This window comes from Oncorhynchus masou, chromosome 11 (assembly GCF_036934945.1).
Source record: "Oncorhynchus masou masou isolate Uvic2021 chromosome 11, UVic_Omas_1.1, whole genome shotgun sequence".
In the NCBI taxonomy this organism is placed as follows: Eukaryota; Metazoa; Chordata; class Actinopteri; order Salmoniformes; family Salmonidae; genus Oncorhynchus; species Oncorhynchus masou.
In genome coordinates this window covers 39,387,570-39,409,619 of record NC_088222.1, presented here as the reverse complement: position 1 = coordinate 39,409,619, position 22,050 = coordinate 39,387,570, and the positions used below count along the sequence as shown (strand labels likewise).

At 41.3% G+C, this 22,050-nt stretch overlaps 2 protein-coding genes across 3 annotated transcripts in view; one reads left to right on the top strand and one right to left on the bottom strand.

The window, feature by feature from the left end:
- Positions 1-2,613: 2,613 nt before the first annotated feature.
- On the bottom strand, positions 2,614-5,589 carry LOC135548675 (E3 ubiquitin-protein ligase RNF26-like). Its single transcript, XM_064978506.1, has 2 exons — positions 5,401-5,589; positions 2,614-5,064 (listed from the first exon to the last, which is right to left on the bottom strand). The coding sequence occupies exon 2, from the start codon at positions 5,051-5,053 to the stop codon at positions 3,650-3,652; it is 1,404 nt and encodes a 467-aa protein (XP_064834578.1). The 5' UTR covers positions 5,054-5,064; positions 5,401-5,589; the 3' UTR covers positions 2,614-3,649.
- Positions 5,590-16,416: 10,827 nt separating this feature from the next.
- The window catches only part of LOC135548674 (cell surface glycoprotein MUC18-like), a 60,829-nt gene continuing 55,195 nt past the window's right edge, over positions 16,417-22,050 (top strand). For both annotated transcript variants that reach the window (XM_064978504.1, XM_064978505.1), the window contains exon 1: positions 16,417-16,674. In XM_064978504.1, coding sequence (XP_064834576.1) covers positions 16,611-16,674 — 64 coding nt within the window. In that variant the 5' untranslated portion in view covers positions 16,417-16,610. The remainder of the gene's footprint in view (positions 16,675-22,050) is intronic.

The following is a 22,050-nucleotide window of genomic DNA, read 5'->3' as shown; positions in this document are numbered from 1 at the left end:
AAAAGGATGCTGGCCCATGTTGACTCCAAAGCTTCCCTCAGTTTTGTCAAGTTGGCTGGATGTTTGGGTGGCGGACCATTCTTGATACACATGGGAAACTGTGAAAAACCCAGCAGCGTTGCAGTTCTTGACACAAACCTGTGCGCCTGGCACTTACTACCATACCCTGTTCAAAGGCACTTAAATCTTTTCTCTTGCCCATTTACCCCCTGAATGGCACACACACACAATCCATGTCTCAAGGCTTAAAAATTCTTCTTCAACCTGTCTCCCCTTCATCTACACTGATTGAAGTGGATTTAACAGGTGACATCAATAAGAGATAATGGCTTTCACCTGGTCAGTCTATGTCATGGAAAGAAAAGGTGTCCTTAATGTTTTCTACATTGTGTACATTGAGGCGATAGAAAATTATGGTGAAGCAAATAGTCTGTTGGCAATTTTGAGGTCAGCATGAACTGATGGGACTTTAATTTTCAAAAGCACCAAAACCTTTCAATGAGAATGTGCAATTTGCACCTCATGACAAAACCCTCCAAAAAATTGCCTCATTATGAAAAGACGTGCATGTTTTTTCTTTATTCTACAAAGGCAGCTATTAGGACACCTCAGACAATGGGCGAGGCATGAGTGGCTGGGTGAGGCAGCTGTCACAGCGGACGCGGGGAGTCGCGGCTCTCTTTCTCCTAGTTGTCAATCAGCCTGGAGGGTCCAGAGAGGGCTCCTGCTGGCCAATTATCCCCCCAGAACCAACTAAGGCCCCGTAATGGCAGCCTTGCTGGCCCAGTGCCAGGTCAGGAGGGGAACAACGGCTGGTCCAGAGAGAGGTAGGGCAGAACAGGGCCACTCCCCGGCCTCAAGAGCAAGAGGAAGGGGCCTTTACCCCCCTGCTGTTCCCTCATGTCCTTTCTCTTGTGCTGAAAGAGAAAAACATAAGGCCTGAATTCAATTTCCCAATGGTGTTTAAATGATAATACGGGGTAGTAATGACTGAGTGTGGGTGGCATTCAATCAATTATGTAAGTTTTACTGTTTCATACTAGTTGATGTATAAAGTGTAAAGTCAATACAAACTTTTCTCAGATAGAATGCACTGCAGTGTAACCTGGATTCAAGCACTTTCAACCGAGGAACTCCTGTGTATTAAACTACTGTTCTTTACATTGAATAATAGACAGGGGAGCAGGTGACAGATCATTGTAGCCCACACCAGTCTCGCAGTACTATTAAAATGACACAATGACAAATCAGAGCTCATACAGTGAATATGATTACCAAAACAGCAAAACACTTAAAACTGCATTGTTTGCATATTTTTTTCCTTGGCCAAAAATATCTGGGGGTCACTGTGTGTGAGACATCCATCATCCAGATTTATGTCAATGAATAAAATGCATGTGAATAGTCTACCACCATGCCCTATGGCGTACACACACCATCTGCAGTGGTGTTAACATTTCAGTTTTGCTTAGTCCCCAATATGTGACAAATAAAGGTATGGTGAAGTGTTACTAATGTAGTCGCAATCCTAGACAAATTGTATCGATGTGTAAAATATAGATCTCTACAGAAGTCCAGAGAGGACATGTGAATAAAAAGAATATTCCCTTGTTATGTTGAGTTCACAACTTATTTATCTCATGATTACAAACATAATAGTTTTGTCGATATTAAAATAATTTACTCATGATCGCGACATAAAAGTTGTTTTGTTGAGATCCCGAGAAACTCTATAAATAAGAGTGGAGGGATTGATGATAGATTGACAGTATGGCTGAGGTGGCCGAGCCCATGGTGGATCAATGCATACATTTTTATTGTTTGCTACACTAAGGGATGGTACATTTCATTCTAACCATGCTTTCATTTGTGTTTGGAGCTCATTATTAGTTTATAAGTTAGAATGTTAGCAAGTTAATTGTCCCTTACCTTTGAGCTAAGAGACATTTAAGACCTGATTGATAGCTGACAGGCAGCACGGTCTCCTAGGCTGTGTGCCACCCCGAAGACAACAAGCAACAACACAGCTAACTTGGCTAGTCTTGTGGGCGAACTAGCTCGCTAGTTAGCTAGGTAGTCTTGTCAGCTAGCTAGACATTTATCTATGCTGATTGTTAGCTTGCATAACTGATATGTGTATAATTGTAAGGGACACTTCATGTTTTATGGATAATATTTACATTTACAGAGTGGGTGAGCTTCATTCCCGACAGGCTGATCAGATTCAATAGCAGCCTCAGAGCTTGATCAGATTCAACAGAATGGTAAATCAAGATGCTGCCTTCTAGGCTGTTTCATATGTAAAGCTCCTTGCAGGCAGATTAGCAATCAGTCCATTATGTATATGATCAAGAGTGGGCGTGCTCTATTCCTGGCATGCTGATCAGATTCAATAGCAGCCTCAGAGGCTGATGTCAGGATGCTGCCTTGTAGGCTGTCTGCAAGAAGCCTAACATAAAACAAGTTGTTTTCATACGTAGTGATCATGAGATAAATCGTGATCTCCACATAACAAGGGAATTATATTTTTTATGAATATGTCCTCTCTGGACTTCTGTAGATTTCAGCTTGTTAGTTTTGATGAATAAATACACACTGGCAAGTACACATGAATTATATGGAACTATAGCCTACAAGGCATAGCCTGTTGCATGTTTATTTGATATGATACAAAAACATTGACAAGGGTAATGAATAGACAACACGTGTATCTGAATAACTTTAAAAAAACATTCATAAGTACAAAACATAGAAAAATGCATGACCTTGTGCATCAAATCATAACACAAACTTAAGGTAGTGTAACATTTTGCCAGTATACATATACAGTATGGATGATAAACAGTTCCTTGAAATATATTAGAGCAACGTTAGTCTAGTTCACTCTGAATTTATTAGTTCTCAAACAAATGGGATTATTCCTCATCTTCACAATTTATACATTGTTATAGGCCTATAAGTCATTTCTAAGTTATCTATATAAAATATGACAGTACAGGTGCAGCGCTCCTACAGTATGTGCCTGAAAGATGGAACTGGAAGTATTCAACGTCTATTCAATTACAAATGTAATATTTTGTTCACTGTACAAGCCAGCACAGCAGCTTCGTAGCCAGTGCAATATAGTTAGTGCAACTGTGGAAAACCATCAAGGATATGTCCACATTATATAAACTAAAAGGACCAAACGCCTAAAATGCAAGCTGCAATATGAATTAATTGAACTGGTGGAAGCAAAGTGTGAGCATCAGAAACCCTATGGGCTTATTTGGGTCAGAGAATGGATAGCAATGTACTGCACAGAGCCAACAAAACTCGACAGTCAGTGCTATTCTATAAAATTCATGTCTATCTGAATGTTCCACCCCACTAAATAGGCACCATACATACAGTACCATTTTTTACATGACAGTGGACAAGAGTTGTGTTTTATCAGCACAGCTATACATTGTGGAGGTCTATCATCACTCATTATCCTGAGTTTAAAGTCTTCCCCTTCAGTGTTCGTAGATCTAAAATGTACAAAGAAATAAGTAATATGGCAGAAGCTCTTTTAAAGCCCATTGGAAGTCAAGCTGAAGCCATCCCCTCGCTCTTTAACTAAGGGGGGGTGTCTGAAATGGTACCCCAAAGTGCACTACCAGTTCCCTCAGAGAAAGACATCCATGGTTTGTGTGATGGCCTGTCGGCAGAGGGGACAGCTGTGCTGCTGGGGGGGCTGCTGTAGCAAGATGGCCGAGCAGTGGCGACACAGGCACAGGTGGCGGCAGGGCAGCAGCAACACGTTCTTGACCCTGTCCTGACAGATTACGCACTTCTTCCTCTCCTCATGCTCCTTCAATAGACTGAGGAGGCCAGTGTCAACCGGAGGGGCCTGGCTGCCTTGGCCAGAGGCAGGCTGCTGCTTCACTGTAGTCCTTGTTGTAGACTGGTGGTGGTATTGGTCTGGGTCAAGGTTGATGTCATCCCACCTACTGTCGAGGTGTTGAAGTGTTGAGTATAACTCCACTTGTTCTCTTCCAGTCTGTTCTGGGGGAAGAAGGGTACCTGTATGGTCAGTAGGAATACCTGGGGCCCTTGGATCCAGAACTAAGTGCCCCACTCCACCTTGGTCCACAGAAGTCTGTACTGTTCTGCCCCTTGGCTGTCTTGCTTGGGCCACCTGCCCCATAGCCTGTGGTCCAGCTCCATTGTCCTGAAGAGCTTGAGCTTGCTCCATGGCCAGCAGGTAAAGTCTATAGATGGTTCTCTGTAGACTTAGCATTCCTGGGATTGTGTTGACAAAGTGAAGACATTGCTGGGCCACATGATGAGGCATCTCTGGGTTGAGATATAGCAAGGTCAAAGCAACAATGACTGCTGTTAAGAGCAAGCCATAGATGTTGAGCATGAATACTGTGATAAAGACATGACCGAGGGAGCCCAGAAACTCAAGAGCTAGTTGGCAGGGTGTCCAAAGCAATACAGAGGTGCCCACCAGGCAGCTGTATAGGAAGGTGAGAAGTGTGAGGGCCAGCTCCAAGGCTTTATGCAGGGGGCCTGACACTGCCTCCCAGGCCCCTACCATTGCAGAGAAGCAGTTTTGGGTACCAATGAGAAGAATGTTGACGATAGTGTTGACAAAGTAGAGAACGAGGCTGAACGCAATACTAAAACCGTCACAAGTCTGTTTAAGCACAGTATGTCCAGACAGGAATCCGCGGTGTAGCAGCTCCTTGGTGCGCCATGCAACATGAGAAGAGAGGTGGCCCACCATTTTGAAACTCTCAAACACCCCTCCTAAGGTCTGAAGCCATCCCTCCAGTAGATTGAAAGCTCCGTGTGCTGTGCTTGTGACCACCTCTGTTACAGTGAGGAAAGAGAACAGTGCACAGTTCCAGTATTCTAGTAAGATGGAGCCACTCGGGACCACTTGCAGGTCGTGCATTGATGAACCCATGTTGGAGAAAAGTCGGCCTAGCCAATTCACAAACCAGATGACCAAGTCTAGTATAAGGCAAAAAGTGTCCAGGCATTTCCCAATAGCACAGGAAGCAAAGTTCACTACATCCATATTAGTGTTCCCTACAGGAGACAAGAACGTGTTAAAGTTTGCCATTGAACTACATTTACGTTTAACACACTAGTTAGCTAGCATGCTATCAGTTAGGCTAAACAGCATAGTTAGCTAACTTTCAAGCTGTGCAACATTATTAAGTGGCTAGTTAAAGCTATTATTCCCGATTACCAATGACATAACACGAACTGAGATGAATAGAAATGTTAAAAATGACACATTGAAGAAAAAACACCTCTAGTATGCCATTTCTAATGCTAATGAAAACCCCACCCACTATCAGCTAGCTAGTTAGCAAGTTATGCTAGCTAGCTATAGCAGATCAAATAGAAAACGGATCTCACCTTACATAGCGTATATAACACGCTAACCAATTGCTACCAATGGGATAATAGGATTGACATACACCCTGGTTGACACAATCAATAAAAATGTTTGCAGGCTCCAATCTAAAGACGCTGTCATTTTAGCCATCCATGTAAACACGACCAACCAGACAGGAAGATTAAATTTTGAGAAGCCTATCTAGACAAAATAATCGAACTCAGATCTTGTGATGGTGACTGCTTCGACTATGATGCCTGCGAAATAAATAAGAACGACAAAGAATAAAATAATAATAAATACAAATATTATATTCTAACTAATAATTCAATTGTAACAGTAGTTCGATTATCATCAATCATAGTGACCTTATACTCTTAATCATATATATTTTTTATCATACTGTCATGTCCATATTATCCTGTTTTTGCATGGACAGTGGAAACATATTTATACATATTTAGTGCCATTACAGTTTCTTTTCACATGTATTTTTCAATAGTTTCCCATGCTCTGGTGTTTCCTGGCTAGAGAGTGGTCAACTGCAAAACTGTGAGATATTGCACACTCATGTCACCCCCTGTCATTCTCTGCTTTAAGAGACAATACAGGCCAAGTAATTTGATATATTTAATGTATTTACTTACCCACCTACTCACCTGAGGCAACACCATTCATGTAGTAACACCAAATATAAAGCCATAATCTCACTCAACATTTCACTAACGACTCTAGAATGAGAAAATGTATCTTGGGCAGATCATAGTCCATGTTGTGAGACACTAACATGCTATTTCTAATAGACGTCGTGTATCTCATTATGAGTCAATAAATCCCTCAGCACCAATGTATGTTATCTGTGATTGATCTCGCCAGCAAGCTTGCCCTGAGGACAGTCATAATGGAAGTGGCAAAAAAAAAATCACAAATTTGACTGCTTAACACCCATGTCCACCCCCATCCTGTCTGCTCAGGAACCGCAGCCAACCGTGGCCCTTATCAAATCATCGCACAACCTGAATATATGGCTTCTTTTGGAGGGCTGAAAAGCATAATCAGTCATGTTCCTTTATCCCAGCTGTGCATGTGTGATGTTGTCTTAGAAGAGAGAGCTGTTTTGCACCCACCTCTGTGCTTTCCCCACTATTTATGTCATGCTACTCGACTTTCTAAAAATATGTGGTAGTGTACAGACTAACACGAGTCAGTCAACAAAATGCCTCCATTTGGAGTCCAGAATAGGGTGTTACCCTCTTCAAATGACTTAAACCATACATCAAGCCCTCTTGCTCTTTAAGTGACATCATGGTATTCCATGGATGAGCCTCCAGGTTAACAGATAGGTAACCCAATGTCCACAGTTAGTCCTTTGTTATTTCCCAGACATTTTTCAGACAGCTGCAATCTCTCTAACTCTCTTTCGCTCTCTCACTCCTCTCCCGTTTGTTGTTCTTGCCCATCTTATCACAGCTGCTGCTCTCCTTCAAGCCTAATGTGGAAAAATGGCATCAGACACCCTTCTCCTGCCAATTAGGACCCCCACTAAACACTCCTCATATAGGTCTTTGGAGCATTCAACACTTGTCCTTACTAATAGCACAATTGGATGCCTCCACTGTCTCACCCTGAAAGAGTTGTCCATGTTTAATGTTTAAGATGTTCTGAGAACAGGAAGGCTTTTCAAGACTCTGCTGGTGGAAGTGCACTGTCGGTATCCTAGGTTGATGTTTGATATAAACCCTTTCAATGTATCAAATAGGAAAGATAGTGGACATTCATAGATTGGTCAATGGATTCATGCCAATGATTCTAATGTAACAATTGGTTCCATAGACATAATAGAATGGGGGAATAGCACACTCAACTTATTGTTGCGATGATAAGTACATTTTCCCATACAGCCAAGGACACACAGAACAACATTGCATATAGTCTATTCAGGCTAAATTATATCTTGATAGCCTAAATAGAGCAAGCCTTCAGTTGGTAACTGAACAAATGAAAGAATAGCATTCATATTTTCTGGCACTCTGACAATTTTGAGGGTTGGGGGTTCTCTGCCTGTGAAAGTCCCCTTTACAAGAACAGCTGAGCTATAATTGCTTTCTTCGGTCGATGCTCATAGGCCATGCTCGGAGGTGAAATCTACTGAATTGGCTGCCCTTGTCCTGGGCTGGGTGTGGGGATAGGGACCTTATCAATGGTCTGTCAACGAAGTCTCGAGGCTAACCTGAAGCATACAATCACACCCTTGTTCTCAACTGAAAATGTTACAGAAACAATTTAACACAACACATGTACATAACCTACAACAAACGGTTCATCTTTAATTAAGTAACAGCTTTATTACGAGGGATGGATATATTATTAATACCAACAAAATGCAAGGGTTGCCCATAGTTTATATAAGAAGTGACCATTCAAAGAAGCTTTTAATAGGGAACCTACAGAATGTGGTTGAATTTTTCACAGCATAAAAAAAGCATATTCAGACTCTTCGCCAAACCATTATGAGCTGAATTTCAATAAGCTACAACTGCTACCCTCACTATAATGTAAATAGAAAAATGACAGGAGCCAGAACGAGGAAATGGTATAATATGATAACATAGAAGTTATTGTAAAGTGTCTAGCCTTCTAATGATGATTAAGAGGTGCCCTGATCTCATTTTAACACACTATATTTGGCTCCAAGTGGCCACCTGGGTCCCACTTTGGCTCCACCCCTGTCCTCAACCCTACCCAGCATTGTGTCTGGGATACAGCCTACGGTCCACCCCCTCTCTCCACCTGACCAACCAGACCTTGATGTGTCTGAGCTGAGGAACACCAAGGTGTTTAATTTGTTAATTATGTTGGGTCACCATGGCAACGGCTGTTATAAGGGGTCAGCGTAGATGTTAGAGTCCTCTTCAGCACAAGCCATGTCATTGTAACTGAGCAATGTGAAGACTGGCACCAGTCACCAGTCACTCCTCCCCTAAACCCCCCAGAAACCCCCTTTCCACCCACCCGCACACACAAGAAGAATAATAAGAAGAGACATGATAAGAAGAAACACTGTGATGCCCTTTTTATTGACCTGTCTAAAGCATTCGACACTGTGTATCACTCATTACTTATTCAGAGGCTTTCATCAATTGGCACATTATACTTTATTATGGGTGATAGGTTCAGTACACATCATTGCATTTTCTATCAGAAAGTAGGCTGGCCCTCCTGGAAGTCTCGTAGATTGATGCATTACACTCTTTTTGTCTATAAAGCCTCTTGCATGAACTTCAGCCATAACTTACCTAATTGTTAAACTTCAGACGTATAAATAACCAGACCCAGGGACGGCTACCCCTGGAGTTCCCTTTAATCTTCACAGAGTTAAGAAAATCTGCTTTTACTTTTTTTGTGTGTCTCATGTGGAATGATCTCCAAAAGTCCATCAAGTTTATGTATTTGGTGCCTTTAGGGCAATTCAGGCGGATGTTAGAGGGCCTTTTTACTGAAGAATGTTTGTTTCAAATGAATGTGTTTTGATTTTGTGTTTGCTTGCATGTATTGTGTAATTGGTAGATATGTCGTGTAATTGTTGTTTATTGATGTGCTTGAAAGGTCGTCATTGTAAATAAAGGTGAAAGTGCAGATCAGACAATGGCTCAACGATTCAAACGGCCCCCTCAGCTAGATCAGGCAATGGTCATTACAAATGTGTCATGGACTCTGATTTAAACTCAATTGCAACAAGTCAACCTCTCGATTAGACCTGTTTAGCCTATTGCTCTTGGCAGAATCCTGCACCTGTGTCTGAACTCACCTCCATCAACGAGAAGCAGTATTGTCCAAGCTTCTGACAATGTGGATTCACTTTGATCTTTGAATGTATCCTATGCATATGTTCTGGAATAATGGTGCCTATTAACAGAGTACTTCTGATGACTAGTCATGTGAATAAAACATAACCTAACTAATGATTATGGGCATTAAAAAACTACTGATTATAATTTACTTTAATTAATCCCCAATCACAATCCTTGAAATGTCCTACTGTGGCATGAATATTTAGTTGCTTAACTCACTCAGACATTTAACGTGAGTTTGAACTTGTCTTGACCTGGATGAATTCAGATTTTGGTTGAATAAGCTACAGGAAAACTAGCCACTATAACCAGAAAGAACTTAGTATCCTCAAGAGGGCATAATGTTGGTTACCATTCAGATTAAACACAACCTACCCACTGCGTGTCACACATTAGTGAAATGTTTGCTACAACTGAGATGAAAGAAATGTGTGATACCCTGAGGTGAATTTCAGTCCCGATACACACACTTTCATGGGAACAAGGATCATACAGCTTCAGCTAATGACATACATGATAAACTTTGATAATAAAGTCAGAACAATGAGAGGTCAAGGTCACTTTTTGTACACCATGACCTATAATTAAGATCTTTGGAGCCCAAAACCTTCAGCAAACCTTCAGAAATAACCTTACAGTATCTGAACTTGGGGAGATGAGGAAAAAGGACCTTGACATTGTCCTCAGCTCTTGCATGTCATCTTCGCTTTTGGCTCTGGCAAGTCTGACACCCCTGTGGAGATACACTCTGTTCCCAATCTGTGTAACCAGACCTGCCAGTGCTAGCTCCCGCTCCCGGCAACAAGGAGGAGAATGCTCAGGATCATCATGTTAGCTCTGTATCACTAGCCTACATCAGCTGCCCCACACTGAATGTCATTGAACAATATGTGCCATTTTGGGTTAGGTTCTTTGCCGTACCTGGTGCTGTGGCAAATTTGATCCAGAGGCCTACAGCTGTGTTGTCTTTACAAGCTGTTTTGTTGTCTTGTAGAGTGCTGCTGTTTTATATTTGTTTTACAGTGGTGCTGAATGTAACAGCAAGGTGAAGAGGGGACCAAAGAGTAAAAATAAAAAGTTTGGTGGTGTAAAAGAGATACACTATTTTAATTGAAATGTACACCAACGTGCTTGAGTATGACCAAGTGCAGCAACACCCTATCACTAATGAATGAATTCACCATCAAATCAATCAACCCAGTGAAAAGTGAAAATATAATCAAAATATATACTTTTTTTTAAGAACAGGCACATTAGGCTTCTCACTCACACAGTCATAGATATCATCTCATCAGCATTATCTAGCGACAGAACACCTCCAGCTGTGGTATAAGATGACTATTCAGGTGGGACCTGCATGGTCATGGAGGTGGTCTTTGTCTGAAGAATACACATTCCCAATGCTGCATCATTACCGTGAGTAAGTCCATACAGTGGGGGTCTTATTCAAGACAAACACCAACCACCAGAATCTAACATTGTAGGAGAGAAGATTCCTGGATTGATTGCAAGTTTTGGTAGGAGAGTCGCACCTTTAGCATGACTTTGATCCCAGCAGCTCTTCCCTCTTAATTCTCCATTCACTATTTCTCATGGTTGTTTTGAGTATGTGAAACAGTTTTGTTAGGGATTTCCATTGTGACTGCAAACTGTACACACTTACAAATTAGGGTTCTTCAAGTGGTTTTTGGTAAGAGTGATGGTTCTTTGCAGTTTAGTGATAATTGAAATTTAGGGGTGGTGGCTCATTCAAATATTTTGGTAAGTTGTTTCCTCACATCTTTTTTTGTGCAAGCAAACCATGAATGAGAGCGTCATTCCAATTTTTCTAATATGTTGTGTTGCAAAGTTATATATTAAATATGACTAAGGGCCAGTAGCCAAGTCTTGTGAAATACTCATGTATGGTGCTCGGCGGGTAGTCTGTCGAGGTGTTCGAAGTCAGTAAAAACAGTCAGAAGTTCGTTGGCTAAAACATCCCAAAAGGTCAGATAAAACTCCAAAGGGAGGCCGTCCTCCCCCGGTGATTTACCCCTCTTAAAATGTTTCAGTCCTTGGTCGATTTCTGTCCTCGTCAGGTCTTTTTTCAGGTCGTCCGTGTTGGGTAGGGTCTTGTCAATGTATGTTAAAAGGTCCCCCATTGTTTCCTCGCACACATCTTTTACCCCAAACAGTTCCCCATAAAAGTCTTCGACCACTTCCTTTATTCCCTCTGTGTCTGTTTTTAAAACCCCGCCCTTGTTTCTCAATCCTGTCATAATCCTACCCTTACTAACTATTTTCTTAAAAAAGTACCTAGTGCACTTCTCCCCCTCTTCTAATTCCCTTTTCTTGCTTCTTCAAATAACCCCCTTGCTTCTCTGTTCTGCTAAAAGTGCCATTTCCTTTTTTACTTCTTTGATTTCTTGGTTAAAATTCCTGCATTTCTAAACATTTTGCCAAGAGGCAGATAGAACAATTGCTTAAATTACAGTGCATTTATGTTGTTGTTTTTTATATATAATTTGGGGGGAATACAAGAAGTATTGAGTTGAAAAATTGTTTGAGTATGTTTGCCATTTAGCAGATGCTCTTATCCAGAGCAACTAGGGTTAAGTGCATAGCTCAAGGGCACATTGACAGACTTTTCACCTAGTCAGCTCAGGGATTCAAACCAGCAACCTTAAGGTTACTGGCGAAACACACTTAACCGCTAGGCTACCTGCCACAGTAATGTGGATACCAATGTCCGTGTGCCTCCCAGGTCCATGTTGCCCAGGGTTAAGAACATACATTGTAGATTAATAATATTGCATTGTATTGTATTGTATTACTCCCTCTAAACTTATTCCACAGAACCCTTGCCCAAAATGAATTAGTTTAATCTGTTGTTGATGACAATGTTATTTTTTTATCATGTAAAAATAGCACCTCCCTGTTCCCCAGTTCAGCCAGTTCATCTTGTTTGTCAAGCTTACCAGCATTTGTCCTGTCAGATCCTGTTTTTTCCCCAGCCTCTCCTTTTCTCACCCTCCTGGTTTTGACCCTCGCCTCGTCTGTCCTGTCTCTATACCCGCCTGCCTGACCTCTCTGCCTGACCCTGCCTGCCTGCCAACCAGTACCCAGTACCCTGCCCCATGTATTATTGACCCCTGCCTTCCTTGACCTGTCTCTTGCCTGCCCCTTAGACTATTAAACCATTGTTTATTCAACGTGTTCGCATCTGGGTCTTACCTTGATTCCTGATAGACATTTTGATCTTATTCACCATTAACCATTTCCTTCTTCAAAAATATGTCCAAGAGACAGGATAGCACAAATACTGTAGTGAGATAGAAACTTCAGTTTATCTTTCATGTATTGTTGGCTGAGTTTCATTTTGGAGCTATTAGAATTTTGACATGTACATTGTGTAATTTACTGATGGTCCCTAACTAGCCCATAGAAATATCCAAAGTGAACCCACATTACGATTGGGTCACATGCAGCTGTACTCTGAATTGATGATTACTTGTGTGCTTCCAGCTGTGGGCAGGATTGAAACATACCCAACCTTAATTTATGTTGTGATGCAGTCACAACCAAAAGTCTCACAAAACTCAATTTTGTACGAAAATGACTTTATGACCAAAATTCTCCTATTTACACTTTGCTGTCAATTTTGACAGTAGAATAAATTATTCTGACTCATATCGATGCCAACGGTAAACCCAACGGAAGTGGATTCATCATATGAAACTAGGGTGAGGAATACAGAACATCTGTTTTGTGAATGTGATGATTAGTCATAATGGTGATCATTCTGGTATTAGCAGAAAATGCATTATATTAATCTAACAAGATAGTGTTTTTTCAAAAATGACTTTACAATCTTATTCACCATTAAGCATTTCTTTCTACAAAAATATCTCCAAGAAACAGAAAAGCATAAATATTATATTGAGATAGAAACTTCAGTTTTAACCTCTTGTCAACCTGTCAGTTCTTGAATATTTAATTTATTGATTTGAGGTATCGGTCCAGTTGTACTTTTGAACCTCATTTTACTGGAGTGACAACCTTCTTTATCACAGTGATCTTGACTTGTTTATGAGATACTTGTACTTGAGTCTACAAAAACCACACTTGTCTTTCCAGCCCACAATCATTCTGGAAAAGTCAACTTGGAGACTTAACGAGAGTGTGCAGATCATCTGAACTGGCATCTGTCACCTGGTAAAATAATCAGTGTGTGTGTTAATGGTGTTTGACCATTAAATCCTCACTGTCACTCCCTCCTATCTTCCCCTCCCTCTCTGTTTGCTCTCCGAAGACACAACAGTGTGAGAGACAGATGGGAAACTCTGATACAACATGGGGAGAGAGAGAGAGAGAGAGGTCAAAAAAGAGAGGGATGGATGGACAGAGGGTGCAAGAGATACAATTGATTTGAGATGGAGAAAATGACATTTCAACATGGAATCGTCTTTTTCTGCCTCTATCACAGGGAAAATAAGGGATTTCAGAGGGGGCCTGGGCTCTATGTCCACTTCAAAGGCCCTTACTCGTTTGCTTCAGATTCGCCTTCACTGCTCTGTAGACTGTAACTTGGCCTCAAGGGACTGTGCTACACTCTTCCTTTTTGCCCTCTTTCTAAGTCCACTGGCCAAGATTTGGTGCACTTGGCAGGGGCGGTTGCAGGGTGAATTGCTGCTGTGTACAGTGATGAGTGCTTTTGCATCTGCAGGTGCTGTGTACAGTGATGAGTGCTTTTGCATCTGTAGGTGAACAAACACACTCACACAGTGTGATTTTATTTATTTATTTTTATTTATTTCACCTTTATTTAACCAGGTAGGCAAGTTGAGAACAAGTTCTCATTTACAATTGCGACCTGGCCAGGATAAAGCAAAGCAGTTCGACACATACAACGACACAGAGTTACACATGGAGTAAAACAAACATACAGTCAATAATACAGTATAAACAAGTCTATATACGATGTGAGCAAATGAGGTGAGATAAGGGAGGTAAAGGCAAAAAAAGGCCATGGTGGCAAAGTAAATACAATATAGCAAGTAAAATACTGGAATGGTAGATTTGCAATGGAAGAATGTGCAAAGTAGAAATAAAAATAATGGGGTGCAAAGGAGCAAAATAAATAAATTAATTAAATACAGTAGGGAAAGAGGTAGTTGTTTGGGCTAACATATAGGTGGGCTATGTACAGGTGCAGTAATCTGTGAGCTGCTCTGACAGTTGGTGCTTAAAGCTAGTGAGGGAGATAAGTGTTTCCAGTTTCAGAGATTTTTGTAGTTCGTTCCAGTCATCGGCAGCAGAAAACTGGAAGGAGAGGGGGCCAAAGAAAGAATTGGTTTTGGGGGTGACTAGAGAGATATACCTTCTGGAGCGTGTGCTACAAGTGGGAGATGCTATGGTGACCAGTGAGCTGAGATAAGGGGGGACTTTACCTAGCAGGGTCTTGTAGATGACATGGAGCCAGTGGGTTTGGCGACGAGTATGAAGCGAGGGCCAGCCAACGAGAGCGTACAGGTCGCAATGGTGGGTAGTAATATGGGGCTTTGGTGACAAAACGGATTGCACTGTGATAGACTGCATCCAATTTGTTGAGTAGGGTATTGGAGGCTATTTTGTAAATGACATCGCCAAAGTCGAGGATTGGTAGGATGGTCAGTTTTACAAGGGTATGTTTGGCAGCATGAGTGAAGGATGCTTTGTTGCGAAATAGGAAGCCAATTCTAGATTTAACTTTGGATTGGAGATATTTGATATGGGTCTGGAAGGAGAGTTTACAGTCTAACCAGACACCTAAGTATTTGTAGTTGTCCACGTATTCTAAGTCAGAGCCGTCCAGAGTAGTGATGTTGGACAGGCAAGCAGGTGCGGGTAGCGATCGGTTGAAGAGCATGCATTTAGTTTTACTTGTATTTAAGAGCAATTGGAGGCCACGGAAGGAGAGTTGTATGGCATTGAAGCTTGCCTGGAGGGTTGTTAACACAGTGTCCAAAAAGGGCCAGAAGTATACAGAATGGTGTCGTCTGCGTAGAGGTGGATCAGAGACTCACCAGCAGCAAGAGCGACCTCATTGATGTATACAGAGAAGAGAGTCGGTCCAAGAATTGAACCCTGATGATGCATGTGATGTGATGCATGCGGAGTGTGTGATGGATGTAGAAGGTGACCTTAACTACACTGAGAGTACCTTTGTCAGTGTAGACGGTACCTCCTAGAGCCCATTTTGTAAATGGAATATCTTGAGTAAAAACTAAACGTTCTCTAATTGTTTACCATTATTTCTGATGTAGTCCTTCTGAGAAGTATAAATAAAGTATAAATATGATTTAGAAGTCTAAATATACAATAATTGAGGAGATTGAACGCTTTAATAAATCAAAAAGAAAATGTCTTGCTGAACAAGATATCCTGCACAGCATCAAATAAAGTAAAAACAGGACATACTGTGTCCTGTTACATCTATTGTTCAACATAGCTCTATTACCGCCACTGAAGACTGTTCTTAATTTCTGCCCAATGGGTTGATTTTCCCTCCATGTGTAACCCTATATTCCCCTGCAATGTGTCCCAGGCCAGGCTAGTAGTGATCTATAGACGGGGACCCAACCCCGCAGGACAGCTGGAGTGGGAGCCTTACTCTGGAGCCCCTCTCTGCTGCAGCTGTTAGCTGAGGTGACAGTCCAGTGATGAAAAAAACAGAGGTTGTTAACGACCTGCAAGCTGATCTGCCCCAGAGAAGCCCCTTTACTAGGGTGGAGAGTTGGGGTCACTACTATGTTTACAAGGACCCATTGGTGGACAATGTATTTCTTCCAATATTTTTCAAATGTACAGTATTTCTACCTATAGAGAGAACAAAGGATTATTTTAATGGAATAGAATGTGAATTGATTGTTCCAATCCTTTTACATCCTTGCATTTCATGATTGGATTATTATTCATGAGGAATATCATCATAGAAATGGTTTAGGGTTAATGTGCACAATAAATCACATTTTCTCATTTATCAAAGCACCTAGTTACTTATACACCCCAATGTAAATATAGCCAAATGAGAGAATACCATTTTGGCCAAGAGGTGTTATTCCAGGCAATGATGATAGGCTTAGCGTCCCTACTGTTATAGATACATTTTCTCGCAAGAAAAGCAATCGTGTTACCGTTACCCACTAAATACAAGAGGAGGGGGGATGGAATTTGGAAATCAAAGTACAAAGTACTACAGTACTACAGTACAATAGACGACAAACCTTCTGCAACACGACTCCCTCCCTCCCTTTCCTTCACAGCCGTCCAGACTTGACTCGCTCTTTCTTTGTGCGCGCGGACCAAGTTGACTAACTACGTTTCATTTTGAAGGGACTGGATAAGACGGGAGGAACAGAATGGCTTTCCCAAAGAACTCGTTCATATTGGTGTTTCTTCTTGTTTGTTCCCTCAGATGGAATGGTAAGTAAGACAAATAACGTATGTTTTCTTTGTTTTAGATTTTGGGAAACTTTTCTCGCGGATTTAACGAATGTTTACAAGGGGTACTGTTTGAATGGGATGCACTTCGACTGAGTGAGGGATGCTGTAGCAGCCTAACCTTGGCTTTCGATATTTGTCTGTTTTTAATGTAAATTGAATTTATTTCGTTGCAGTCACATTAAAACCTAGTAGCATATATTTGACTCTTCTGCGAAGCTGTGGACAGTTATTTAGTAATAATAGGCTACACACCTTGAGTTAAGATGTTGTTGCTTATTTTAGGAGCAAGTGCAACTGTACACAATGCAAATGTTGTAATGTGAACCGTTGGAGTCGCGTCCCTTTCCCAAACTAGAAAAAAATTGACGTAGCCAGAGTTAACTGAACCTTTACTTTAGTTATACGATTTTAATTGCAGTTGCTAAATTGGCACCATGGCCAGTGTGACTATGAAATCACGTTGTCAATCATCATGCACGTGTTAAATGTGGAATTCTGCGTATTAAACCTTGTTGTGTTTTTGCATTATGAACATATTTTGCTCACCGATATTATCATATGATATTTGCTGGTTTTAAATGTCAGACAGCCCTCTCCAACGATCAAGAGATTTAAATGGTTTAATTAGGAGTTGTTCTTCCAGAGCTATCAATGGCATATCTGTGTTTTTCATCTCTCGGGCAACCACGCGCCTTAAATATATATATATGTGTGTGTGTGTGTTTAGAGCTGTGTTGTGTGTACCAGTTTTGATAAAAAATCATAAGAAATTACAGGACAGTGAGTTTGTATTTGTGCATGCAAGTGTATGTATTTGTGCATGCAAGTGTATGTATGTGTGCATGCACGCTCTAAGCGACGATGGGTTGGGTTTGAGTGTTGCTTTTACGAAGTGCAGCGTGTGAGTGCTCTTTTCATGGTCTGACCCTGCTGGTCACCAGACCCCCACAACCTTTTCTCCCCATCCACTAAATCCTCATGGTGTGCAGCTGAAAACTGCATATCCTGGTGTGCTGCTGCTAAATGCATATAGGGGAAACACTTCTACTGACACTCACCTGTTCATTAATCTACCTGAGTATGGTGTGGCCCTCCCTCTCATGCTTCTACATCTGCTTTGCTTGCTGTTTGGGGTTTTAGGCTGGGTTTCTGTATAGCACTTTGTGACATCGGCTGATGTAAAAAGGGCTTTATAAATACATTTGATTGATTCTCTCCCTCCACCACTTCACAACAGGACAACACTCACTCTGCTCTGGCCTTATCCTTAATTTAGCCTCCGAACACAGTTTTTTCCTCTTTTAACCTTGTCTTAATTGGGTCATCTCCACTTAATCCTCCTCGCACCCCTGAGAGATGAGGTAAAGCTGTTTGTTTTTGGATTATTGACTAAAGATAGAAACCCTTGGCCCCTCTGGAGAACCTAAACAGGGACGGTTGTGAGTAGGATTCCCATCCTCATTTAGCATTTTTAATCTAACTACACTGTCCAATTTACAGTAGCTATTACAGTGAAAGAATACTATGCTATTGTTTGAGGAGAGTGCACAGTTATGAACGTCAAAATGTATCAATAAACCAATTAGGCACATTTGGGCAGACTTGATACAATACTTTGAATAGAAATACATTGGCTCATTGGATCAGTCTAAAACTTTGCACATACACTGGTGCCATCTAGTGGCCGAAATCGAAATTGCGCCTAAGCTGGAATAATACATTTGGACCTTTCTCTTGCATTTCAAAGATGATGGAACAAAATAAAACAAAACAAAAAACACTTTTTTCCTTGTATTATCTTTTACCAGATCTAATGTGTCATATTCTCCTACATTAACTTCACATTTCCATAAACATCAAAGTGTTTCCTTTCAAGTGGTATCAAGAATATGCATATCCTTGCTTCAGGTCCTGAGCTACAGGCAGTTAGATTTGGGTATGTCATTTTGGCGAAAATTGAAAAAAAGGGTTCGCTCCTTAATCAAGGTACTTGTATTACAAATTCTTAATAGAAGATAACTGCATTTCAATACAAGCAATTCAACAAAATTGGCCTACTGTGTGAATATTGAAAAATACAGGTTAAACAGAATTGATATCGAACATGCATGCCTCGTTTGTGCCTGCCTTTTAATGTAACTCAAAACATGAGGTAATTTCAGGACTAACAGTAACTGACACAAAATCTATAATCAGGATCCTAAGGTAGGAAATTCTTTAATTAAGTTTTAGAGAACCATATCATCAAAACAAAAAACAAGAAGGTAGTGCTCACTGAGCAGGGAAAACAGGCCTGGCTTTCTTTGAATGACACATAACCTGCCGTTATTTGTATGGTTGCATTTTGGGTTGCATTTCTGTCCATATTTCTTGATGCATTTTCCCAGTCCCGAATAGATTCTAATAATAATTTAGATGAAGGAAATAATGAACTTCAAATTAAGCCATCATTGGAATATGGAAGTATATTACTGGCCCCCATCATAGGAGCTTCAGTAGGCCTATGCCCACTCATTAAGCAGCCTGCTTCCTGCTTGATGGAGCAGCCCCTGACCTCTGCTGATGGAAGCACAATGGGATGCTGTTCCCCCTCAGAGACCATTCTTTGCACACTGCTAGGTTCGTCAACAATGGAGCACTGCTTCTCCTTACAGTTTAAAACCTTAGAATTATTATAGTCCTTTATGTATGTATTTGGGACTGAACTCAGATGACCCAAAAAATGAAATTAAAGAAGGCATCTTAAAGGACGCTTTTAAAACAACAGAAGGAAATTCAATGGACGTTTTCAAAGGCTCTTTGGTGGAGGAAGATGTTCACTTCACATCTTCAACTTCAATCTTATCTCCTTCTTCTAGAAAGAGGGGGGAGGGAGCGAGATAGTTTTTTGAGACGGAATAAAACTTTTCTTCATTTTGGCAGTCATTCTTTTAGTGAGGAAAGGAGCCCTCAGCCCTCCCTAAAATCCATTTGAACAGCTCCCCAGATTACACACTATTCATCATGAATGTAAACATTCATGGCATAGTAATACACAGCTGCTAGTGGTTCTCTGGCGTACATCTAGATAAGATATAATGTTATTAACCAGAGCCCCTGGCTGAGATATCGACATGTCACTTGCTGATGGGGGAACTCAGCATGCTCATTGGAGCATAATGCAATTGAATGTTAATCGTCATTTCAGTCACCATATGATGTAATGTCATAGACATCCAACAGGGGGCAGCAACAGGATAATTCATTCTGGATGGTCTAAATCAGTGGTCACCAGCTGGTCATGCCAACTGGCATTCCTCGTCGATCACCAAACATTTTTGTAGAGAAGCCAACGATGAAGGGTTGCACACCTTTTTTGTGTGTTGCGCTGTTGGCGGTGGGTGCACTTCATTCAGAAGCCCTGTGCACCAGGTAGGCAAGGTGTTCCCATTTTAAACTATTTAATTTGTCTGAAAAGACAAACTCCGCCTTCCCGGTGGACCGGGAGATCTGTGGCTAAATGGAGTGTGCCTGCTGCACTGGCCAATCGATAGTTCAAATGACCATGCCCACCTGCAGCTTCCACAGTGTTCATGACCCCGGCCACAACAAAGTTTGATACTAGCCTACGTGAGGTTTAATAACTTTTAAATCCATGACCAGAGAGAGTCTGTCAAAGAATACAGCAAAGAGGTGCAGTTTTTAGGAGTGAGTTCATGTCGTAAGTATTATTCAGCACTGGTAACACTGTTTTTATTCAACACTATTACAAACATAAAACTTGTTTCTCTCTACTTCCACTTACGCTGCAGCTGCAATGAATGAGTAGCCAAGTGTATCGATAGCCCTGCGTTTTTATTATAATTAGCAGCTCGCATTGTCATGTCTATTTTAATATCGATATTTCATTTTCTCTGGTCATAGGAACAATATGAATATGTGCCTGAGACAGATGTGGTGCGACTAGAGTTTCGCCATCAGGTCAGTCTCTTCGGAGGAAAGGAAGAAGAGAGTAGGCAGGGACCGTGAGAGGCAGACCGTCTGCTGCTCTCTCCCTCCCTTTGCTGAGACTAATGCCGTGTTCAAGACAACCGGAAACTCGGAAATCTCAGACTTCAGTGCGTTCAAGACAACTGTGAACTCATAGGCCGTAGTTTGGGCCGCCTGGCTTGTTGAGAACTGTGTGAAGACCATTTCTTTCTAACAAAACCGTAATTAATTTGCCAAAATTGCACATAATTATTACATTACATTGAAGGTTGTGCAATGTAACAGCAATATTTAGACTTAGGGATGCCACCCGTTAGATAAAATATGGAACGGTTCCGTATTTTACTGAAAGAATTAACATTTTGTTTTCGAAATGATCGTTTCCGGATTCAACCATATTAATGACCTAAGGCTCGTATTTCTGTGTGTTTATTATATTATAATTAAGTCTATGATTTGATATTTGATAGAGCAGTGTGACTGAGCGGTGGTAGGCAGCAGCAGGCTCGTAAGCATTCATTCAAACAGCACTTTCCTGCGTTTGCCAGCAGCTCTTCGCAATGCTACAAGCATTGCACTGTTTATGACTACAAGCCTATCAACTCCCGAGATTAGGCTGGCAATACTGTAGTGCCTATAAGAACATCCAATAGTCAAAGGTATATGAAATACAAATGGTTTAGATAGAAATAGTCCTATAATAACTACTACCTAAAACTTCCTAACTGGGAATAGTGTATCCCTGATGTCCTTACACAGTTCTCTGGTCTTGGCCATTGTGGAGAGGGTTGGAGTCTGTTTGATTGAGTGTGTGGACAGGTGTCTTTTATACAGGTAACGAGTTCAAACAGGTGCAGTTAATACTGGTAATGAGTGGAGAACCGATTGAAACGCTATTAGCGTGCACCACCGCTAACTAGCTAGCCATTTCACATCGGTTACACTCACCCCCCTTTTGACCTCCTCCTTTTCTGCAGCAACCAGTGATCTGGGTCAACAGCATCAATGTAACAGTTTAGCTTTCGTCTGTCTCCTTGCCCTGGGCTCAAACCAGGGACCCTCTGCATACACAGACAACTGACACCCACGAAGCATCGTTACCCATCGCGCCATAAACGCCACGGCCATTGCAGAGCAAGGGGAACAACTACTTCAGGTCTCAGAGCGAGTGACATCACCAATTGAAACGTTATTAGCGCGCACCACCGCTAACTAGCTAGCCATTTCACATTTCACATCGGTTACACTTTCCTACAGAGGAGAAGCATAATCTATAAAATGAAGTCTTCTTTTTTGAGGCCAAGAGTGAAAGAACAGAAGTTTAGCTGAACAATGGTCTTCTAGCTCCAGCAGTCAGACACTTCTCAATGCCATGAGAACATACAA